This window comes from Anarrhichthys ocellatus, unplaced genomic scaffold (assembly GCF_004355925.1).
Source record: "Anarrhichthys ocellatus isolate YVR2014 unplaced genomic scaffold, GSC_Weel_1.0 scaffold30, whole genome shotgun sequence".
Lineage (NCBI taxonomy): Eukaryota > Metazoa > Chordata > Actinopteri > Perciformes > Anarhichadidae > Anarrhichthys > Anarrhichthys ocellatus.
Genome location: NW_022280060.1, coordinates 2,438,142 through 2,447,792, shown reverse-complemented (window position 1 = coordinate 2,447,792; position 9,651 = coordinate 2,438,142). Strand labels below are relative to the sequence as shown.

Here is a 9,651-nt window from a genome sequence, read left to right as displayed (position 1 = left end):
GTGTGTGTGTGTGTGTGTGTGTGTGTGTGTGTGTGTGTGTGTGTGTGAGATCCTTTTGGCACAGATACCTACTGATCCTATGTGCAGAAAGGTTATCTTTCATTCACATGTCAGTACGGGCTCTGCGACAGGATTTTCCTGTCGGGCCTATTTGTTATAATTGATATTACAGTGTTTTTTTAAAACTGTATTCATTTGAGAATACATTTATTTGGCCTTTTATTTAATTGTAGGCATATGTGTTAAATCAACCGTTAAACCATCAGGATTTAAAAATATCGTATCTTTCATATCTAGATCTGTGTACTCCACATTATTGACAACTTGATTTGAAAAGATCCGTATGGCCTATAGTTCCATACAACTTAGCTACAACCAGTTGTAATTCTCCAAAACAATAATGGGAGAAAACATTGTTCCGGTCTGTTTAAATCTAACACATGTACGGTTAGGTCAGCTAAAACCATTTCATTATATTCCAGCCACATGGGGATCAGCTTTAGGCCTCCCTCATTATGGAATGTCTGTATCGGCTGTCCACATTGTGTGCTCGCCATTTCTAAAACAGACGGATAATATATAGGCTATTAAAATAGATCATATTTCTTTTAGTGTGGAGTCTTCTATCTACAGCCTTCCCCCTCTCTGTGTGGCTCGTGAGCGTGTGTGTACGCGCATCTGTCTGCCTGCCTGCCTCATACTAAACGAACTGCTAAAAAAAACAAAAACACATCAGCAGTGTTAATGCACTGCAGCATAATATGAATGCACAACGTTATCATACCGCACATTAATAAAGTGAGCGTTACCTTCAGGGTGGACCGTTACTGCGGAGGCCGCGAAGCAATTATCAGTTTTACTCTAAAATTCCTCGACATTTTAAGTTGTGATTGGATCATTTTGATCTTGAATGAAAAATAAAACGATGAGCAACGATAAATTATAATTTCACAGGAGCTTTAGCTTATATTTCTCCATCTCAAACTCTTCTTATAGGCCACAGGTTAGAAACCTCCGCAGCGCAGTGACTTTTGAAAAGTGTCCTGAGGAGCTGAAACCCGGTTTAAAACAGCTAAAATGTACATAGCCTACATAAGCGGGCTAATTTATTAATCAACCAGATAAAAAGTAAAAAGTGGTGCAAGGATGAAACCATGGCCTTTGTTTGACTAGAGTTCGGATTGTTTTGACAGCGTGAGGACAAGACAAGACGTGAGTTAATGAAGCTAAACCTGTAGCCTCCCTCATAAAGGACTCTTTATAGTCTGTATTGTAGTGACATAGAGGTGGGGCTCCGTGAATTCCTTTCATTTTACAAATCCCCTTTGGTCACGCCTTTTGATAAACAAAATCATATCAGCTTTATTGTTTTCTTTTAGTTCCATGGATCTGTGTGCCATGGCAAAATATATGCACTGTGACGTTTATTTCTGATATTATGCCTATTTTATTGCTCTTATTTATTGTTGCACTAGTGTTTATGTTTACATCAGGATACATTCGTGACATAAGCTCCCTTTTTTTTTCTTTTTTCTCTCACACAGACTAAAGGACGAGGAGGATGAAGATAACCCCCCCTTTAAGTGTCACAGCTCTGCCACCATTATCCTGTTTTTTCCATCTCTCACTCACCTAATCTGTTTATTCAGTGCAACTGCCAGTCACACCTCGTCAGCTCATTACTCTCACCTGCTCACTCTGCTGCATCCACTATTTAAACCCCAGTCACACACGCACTCACTGCCATATTGTCATGTCTACCCGTTTGGCGACCGTGTGTGACTGCTCCCGGTTTCCCCGTCTCGTCCTGTTGGATTTCCCTCCTCGTCTCTTGTCTCGTCCGTGGATTCCCTGTTGTGTTCCTGTACATTTCCTATTCTGATTTCATGTTTCATTAAATACCTGCTTCACGCTACATCTGGTCTGGTCTGCATTTGAGTCCTCCACCACACCCCGTCACAATAAGTCTTCATTGCGTTTATAATGGTTAGGCTATGACACTGTCAGTGAAGGATTAATTCAACTGATGATTGTAAGGATGCGAGGGGTCTCTGATATTCTGGTAACCCCAATTAACATCATGAGGACGACATTTTTTTGGTGAAAATATCATATGAGCTACTCAAAAAAAGAATAAAGGCAACTTTATGCATCAGATTATTATAAAGCAAGACTGGTCTTTGTACAAACTACTTACATTTTTGTATGTAAAAAATAAATGTGCATGTAAAGTCTACTTAATTGTATTAAGTAGATCAAGCAAGAGTAGTATTTTAAACCACATTTAAGAAAGATGTAATTTATAACATAATTCAAACCAGACATGGTGGGAGACTCTGAGGGTTTATTGACAATAATGTACAAAGGGAAAATTTGCCTAAAGCATAATGATACAATAAAAGGAAGAAATGAATCCCTTTGTTCCCATTTGTATCAGTGTGTGTGTTTTAAGGGCTCTGCCTGTGACCTTCTAATGATATTTCAGACAGAAGTGACTTTCAATTTATTCTCCAAATATATCAAACCAGATTGATAGGTTTTGTTGTTCAAACATACAGGTGTATATTTTATAAACTGGTATTTTTGAAAAATCCAGTGCTTATGCATGGTCCACTTCTGAGCACAATGGTAATGAAAAGGGAGCAATATGGATGAGAGGAGTGACACTTTAAGAGGATTACTTTTTTTTTTTTCAAACCTATGTAAATAATTGTATTTGTACACGAAGAGTATATATATTGTGAGAGGATTTACTAAAGTAAGAGAGATAAATTGCATACTTTGTGGGTATTTTTAGACTCGAGAAGTTTAATCAAGCCATGTCAGTATGGGAGATTATGAAAAAAGGAAACCCCATGCTTCCCTTTCTAGTGTGCACAGAGGAAATAACACACCCAGCAGTGGCAGTTATGTTCTGATGTAATGTCTATTTATTATTTGCTTGTAGTACATAGCATAAGCATATTTATGCTTACAAACAAGGGAAGGTCTAACAAGCATCCATACATAAACATACAACACTTACCCCACTCACATACGAGCAAACCTCCATGTTCAATGTACTTACAAGCAGAAAATCCACCCCAAAACAGCACTCACTTATCATTCCTGCGAGTGTGGACATTTTCAAACAAATCTGTCCCGAGAATCAAAGTCGGAAGCAAAGCTCGAAGTGTCTCGTGATTAAGAAACATTTTGGGCAGCTGCTTCAGTTGACAGCGGATGACAGATACGGAAATGAAGTAGCTCCACAAAGTTCCACAATAATGCATGTACACGTGGCTTTGGGAGAGTGCTCATCTTCACACAAATCATGTGGATTCTTTTTTTTCTTAAAGATGTCTCTTGATTATTTTCAGGAGCTATAGCAAATACTATCATGACATGGTTTTGATTATCCCCAAAGTGCATGACATGCATTTGTTCCAGATTTCTACTATTTAAAAAGAAAATTGCATACTCTTCAAAAAGGCTTTTTTTTTTTTCTTCCAAACTGTCGTCTGCTACACTGCAGATGGAAGAAATGGGAACAAAGAGCTAAGTCAAGGAACAGAAAGCCAATCCATACACAGTATTGTGTCTTGTTCCACATTTTAGCAGCCGCTGCCATCCCTTACTCACGTTTAACTAAAGGCCATGAAGCTCCACCTTACTGATGGAGGACAACATAGACTTACGTGGATTAAAGTACTGTGCAAAAACTAAGGTGCTGACTGCCGAACAACCCCCCCAGGCATGTTTACCAACTGTGTGTGATCTGTGCCGACTTACCTGCGTGCCAAAGTTAGCAGGAAGAAGGAAAGTATAACTGAACAATTGTGTTTCTTTGTGCTTTAACAGTAAGCTGGGTCATTTGGGCAATAAGCATTTTAAAATGAGGCGAGAGGGTCATTTAGATTGAGGCCTCAACTTGATATGAAATGTAACCTTTCTAAAGTGTGTTCACCGACACACACACCATCACCGGTGTCCTGATGGTGCAAGCATTAACCGCTTCCCCTCTGATTGTTTGCTCTAGGTCTGGTGCAACAGGATGCTGAATGAAGCGATGCGGAACATATGCAAACTTCTTTACGTTTTTTAATTCTGTTCTTGATTTGTCCCTAGAATTACATGATTTGGACAATAACAGGGGCGCCAAACTTGGTATTAATGAATTCAGTAGTTTGGTTAATGTCACCAGTTATAAAGTGTGTTTCCACTCCCGGTCCACAGAGGGTGGCTTTCATGACAGATCATTGCACTGTAGGTAAAAACAAGTCACATACCTCACTTTGACATAATTACTGAATGCATATGGTCAACTCTTGTCACAAGTCTGATTAAGAAGTGCAAATGTCACTGATTGGTATCAATGGTTTGTGGTCTACTTGTGCTTTGGCCAATAATCTGAGCGCTCACTGTGATTGAGAAAGTCTCGAGGAGCCGATAGCTTGACAGCAACAGTCTTACCAGCTATCCACCACATTAGTGACTAAAGCACATACTGTTTTTCCTTTTCCCTTATCCGTGTTGTTGGTAAACACTGGTCTGACAAAGCCCTTATGCTGACGGAATAAAACAAACACGTAACAGATTTCACAAAGCCACAGGACGATCGACCAATCTGGTTTTTCTCTATACAGACAGACAACTCCAGGCCCAGGCGCGGTGGACCAGTGGAGGCCTGTGGTGTGTCTGCAGAATATACAGTATATCTGATGTTTGCAGTATCAAGTCTGATGTCCAGCTCTAGCAGCCTTAAAATCACACATCCGCATCTTTTTGCAGCAGATATGACTCTGCAACAGGCATCCGTGTGAAGACACGTCCACGCATCGATCAGACGGGACGTTTCTCTCCTCTTGTCCAGCAGCGTGAGTCCAACGAGCTCAATCTGCGGCCTGATGACGGTGGTCGGCTGTCCGTCCTTCTGTGTCGTTCATATCAATGATGGGAAGTAAATAAAGGAAGTGTGTGTGTATATGGGCACAGTTGTTTGAATTCCTGCATATAAAAGCAGATCTTGGTTTTTTTTAATCATATCAGTTAAACATCATCCTGTCCCCTTGACTTCCCTTTACACTGGTATCCCCCACATCTCCCACTGTCATCGGTCTGCTCGGTCCAGCTCTTTCCGGTTTGTCCAACACACCAACACTCTGTCCAGTCCTCCTTAAATCAATCCTGTCCAGCAGGCCAACGGAGGAACTTGTGCGGCACACATATACACACACACACACACACACACACACACAGGCATTCTCGCACACACACGAGCATTCATCCTAAATCGTTTACACTGTTATATATCAACACCTTACTAATCCAGGATACAAGTTAACAAGATGGACGTTGTGTGTATGTCCATGTGTGTGTGTGTGTGTCCATTCTGGTTCACAGGTGCCTATGGGCATATACAGTGGGTTTGTGTGCAGGTGTGTGTGTTTGTGCGTGTGTCAGTTGGTCTCATAGGAGGAAAGCAGCGCGGCGTCCACAGGCTCCATGCAGGAGGGGCAGGTGAAGGATCTCATCAGCCAGTCGTCTATACAGTCCATGTGGTAGATGTGCATGCAGGGCAGGAAGCGGATGGGGTCTCTGTATACAAAGTCCATCATACAGATGACGCACCTGTGCAGGTGAACACAGGGACATTTAGTTAGGGATTGCATGGACAGCAGAGAAATGCAGGAAATAAGTTCAATAAAATGTGCATTTATCTAAAATGCCACAATATTATAAAGATATTGAGTATGTATCTTTATTATAGCAGTGCACACCAATATTGACATTATTGTGACAACAGCAAACTTAACGGGTTAAAATTCATGAGCGGTTTTGTCGGTTACATTTTCTGACTACTAAAACAAAACAGAAAATATTTGAATAAAACTATTTCAGATACTTTATCTCAGACAGTGAATCTAGACCATCATTTTAAAAGACCCCCAAACACCCTGATTACACCCAGATCACAGATCACTCAGCATGGCTACTCACTCCCTGATCTTCTTCTCAGAGCCGTCCCGTCCTGGGTCGTACACGCCCTTCGGGAGGTGCTGGATGAGTCCGATTCGCTGTGCGATGCGAATCTGCTCCTCCTCCGTCAGCTGAGTGGCCAGCCGGGCCTGGCTGGGCGTTGGGTGGTAGACGGGCACGTGGATTTGCTCCTGCAGAGAAAGAGAGAGAGACCACCACATAAAAAGGTCAGACTAAAATGACTGTCTTGTGGGGAGGATTTACAGAGAGAAATCATGAGTCACAATTACTTTCCACTTCATGCAGACACCTTACGAGCAAAGAGAGTTGGTTGGAGGTCTGGTTTTTTTTTTGGCAGGAAATATAAGACATTGTAGATAATCTGCAACAAGACTTATATTCTTGTTTCCAAAATCTCTCTCCACCTCCACGCTATGAACTGGGACATGAGCGTTTATTTTATTACAGAGAGACAGAATAATCTCACCACCTACCAGTACAATACTGGAAAGCATTAGTCACGCTGAAGGGTGGACTTCCCTTTGTCACACTACACAATGAAGGTATGAGTTGACTGTAAGAGTTTCACATTCCAACAAACATTCTTTGTTTTAATATGTAATTATCCCTCTGAAAAAAGAAGGCCTGCAGGACTGAAACTCTCACAATAACTGATACAATCAATGATTAATTACAAGCCAACAATATTCATGGTCCTGTTGTGGGATTATAATCGCAGGCAGTAGATGGTAGTGTTTCCCCACGCCTTGTTCAAGCAGCTGCTGCAGCAGACAGCTTCATGGTTGCTTTCACCCGACTTGGTAAGGAGATATGAAATGTTTTCAACCTGAAACATAACAAAAAATAAACTTAACTTGACCCGATTACTGTAAAGGTATTAATTAAACAATTTAAACTGACTTTGATTTAATCAGCCGAGGACAGAAGTCTACAATGATAATGAAAGATGAGCTCTGGCAAAGTGTTCTCCTGGGAGTTAACCACAAATAGATAAATAAATAATAATGAATAAATACCTGTGAAGTCATAGCAGGTAATATTTGTTCAAAGACTCCCAAGTTGACGCTGGCCTGCACAAAACCTCCCAAAACTTCAAACCAGCCAGAGCCTCCCAGCCCCGCTACACTTTCGTTGATTTGAGTCAAGTGAACGTGAAGAGTGAGAAGTAGATCTTTATTTATGTCTGTCAGCAATCTTTTACATATTGGTGCCCAAAACCACATAAGTCACGAGTTTAGTGTAATGAAAGTAACATCAAATCAAAGTTGACAGAGTTTCAGTATCAGACCGTCATGAGTCAATAGAAAAAAAAAAAAAAAAAAAGAACGTTAACTATGTGCGAGTACTTAAACCTATACTGTGTATTACACTGTAAATATACAGTATATTGTTAAGATATTTTAATTATACTTTAAATATTTTCTAAAAAGAGGATGAAACTTTATTGCCAGCTGTCGGAATGTAAAGAGAATTAAAAAATATATAAACAAATTTTTTATAGAATTACCAACCGTTGCTTTAAAAAAAATCTAATTCTTAAAGAATTGCACAAAAAAAAAAGACAAAAAACTGAAACAATACAAAAATTGAGGTGAAAGTTTGAACACCTTTTCTGTCTGATATGACTGTAAACTGAGGGTCTCTGGGTTTCGGACTGTTTTGATGGACATTTAGAAGAGAAAACGATCTGGCCTGCAAACCAAGCAACAGTGAAAATAATCGATAGTGGCATTCCTAAATAAAGAGTTGTTTCCCCAAAGACGTATTTATTGTCAAACTCTTTTATATTATGAATCGCAGGACCATCAAAGCTGTAAAAACAGAATGCCATCCACCATCTGTGAAAAAAAAAAAAGAAGCTTTTAAAGAAATGACGGATAAGTGAGAGTGATCTACAGTTTTATATCATTTGAAAAAGTAGAATCCTTTGAAGGCTAAAACATATTGTAGGGTTTACATAAATTCAGGGGAGAATAGTTCCACATATATTTTGTTTTTCTGTCTTGTGCACTATCCACGTCTCTAAGTACCTTCCTCCTCTGCAAAAACTGCTTTCTATTAACTCCACTCTCTCACTTTGCGGTCTATAACCACGCTTCTTCTCTCTGTTCTCGACATTCTGACACAATCACTACAGTCTTCTGTGGTGTGAGCATGAGTTCCTCGTGTCCCTGTGTAACCCCGCGCTTCAGCCCACTCGCTCTCTTCTCCTTTGTGGCTGAATGGCAGTAGGCGGGGTTTAGAAGTTCATTGAGAGCCGAATAGCAGGGTTATGAGAGGGCAACAATGTATTTTAAGGACAATTTTCACTGCATTGTAGCCTCAATCCAACTCTTAACAAGCTATCTTTAGTTTTCTGGTTTTCGTAGAACAAGCGAGCCAGCACCACAGCATTTTCAGGCAAGAGTCGGCATAACTTCGGTAGGTGAGGCTATCCGCTGTTCCCCTGACAGCCACACCGTTCGCACTTGTCAAAAAGAGACGGCAGCCAGGAATGAAAGCTCCAGACGGGGCTTCAGGGGAGGGGGGGGGGAGCAGCAGCTGTACTCTCTGTGTGCGTTAGGGCGGCTAACTGCGCAACGGTCAGCAATATCTTCCTCCACACATGGCGTGGTCAGCTGGGCTGGGACAACTGCTCATTATGTGACCTCAGGTCGACCATAGACACAATAATCATAGAGATCGAGAGCGAGAGAGAGGTCTCGCGAGAGCGAGAGAGAGCCCAGACTGCTAACGGTGAATGAGGAAGGAGGTGAAGATTGTAGACAACGAGGAATTAAGAGTGAAAGTGAAAACAGATAGATGGGAAAGGGGAGTTATTTACCCTCGCTACCCAATCATCCGTCACCGATTGAAATTCAGAAAAAAACAAGAGTGGGGAAATGAAAGATGGAGGCACTCTCAGCCCACGAATGCAAAAAACAAAAAAAAAAAAAAAACTGCTTCAAGAGCACATAGCCCAGATTCGCCCCCACTGTAGTATGTGTGTATTGATGTATATGTGTGTGTGTGTGTGACCATGTTAAGGATGGGAAATCGGGTTAGAACAACACAAGCTCCTTTCACTTGCTCCATCACCAGTTCAATCATCTCGGCATGGACTAAAGAAGGAGCTTTTGGGTGGATTATCACTAAAAACATCACAAGAACGCTTTCAACTGTTTGCTTCCGGGGATGGGGGTCACTCTGATGGCTACGTCCAACAAAAACTGTTACACGCTCTTGTATTCTGGAAATATTACTGCTTTATTTCAGCTCAAGCATGATACAATGTTTACAAAGTTGCATTTGAGCGGGCAGACTGCTACAGTAGAAATGTATAGTGGCTGTGGGAAAGGGGGTTGCAGACAGGCGGCATGGTGATGACTGGGCAACATTTCTGTTTATAACACATGGTTGTTAGAACAGCTTAGTGACGAGACATAACAAATTTGTCGGCCAATCTTCCAAACCTCAATCGTATCCTACTTGTCAATGGTTGCTGTTTCTTTAGTGCAACTTAAGCAGGGTCAATATGCACTTAAATGTAAGAAACACCAGACACATGAAGCGTTAGCAGGCTTTGCAATCGTAGCTCTCGTTCTTGTGACTGCAGAGTAAGAAAATCTTTGAACCAGACCTGCAGACACACACACACACACACACACACACACACACACACACACACACACA

At 41.1% G+C, this 9,651-nt stretch overlaps 2 protein-coding genes across 3 annotated transcripts in view; one reads left to right on the top strand and one right to left on the bottom strand.

The window, feature by feature from the left end:
- The window catches only part of cdkn2c (cyclin-dependent kinase inhibitor 2C (p18, inhibits CDK4)), a 7,256-nt gene extending 5,380 nt beyond the window's left edge, over window positions 1–1,876 (top strand). Inside the window, exon 4 of the mRNA XM_031864334.1 lies at window positions 1,545–1,876. Coding sequence (XP_031720194.1) covers window positions 1,545–1,549 — 5 coding nt within the window. The 3' untranslated portion in view covers window positions 1,550–1,876. The remainder of the gene's footprint in view (window positions 1–1,544) is intronic.
- Window positions 1,877–2,907: 1,031 nt separating this feature from the next.
- Window positions 2,908–9,651, bottom strand: part of rnf11b (ring finger protein 11b) — a 12,458-nt gene continuing 5,714 nt past the window's right edge. For both annotated transcript variants that reach the window (XM_031863853.1, XM_031863854.1), the window contains exons 2-3: window positions 5,980–6,149; window positions 2,908–5,610 (exon numbers count right to left, since the gene is read on the bottom strand). In XM_031863853.1, the coding sequence (XP_031719713.1) occupies window positions 5,439–5,610; window positions 5,980–6,149 (342 nt within the window). In that variant the 3' untranslated portion in view covers window positions 2,908–5,438. The remainder of the gene's footprint in view (window positions 5,611–5,979; window positions 6,150–9,651) is intronic.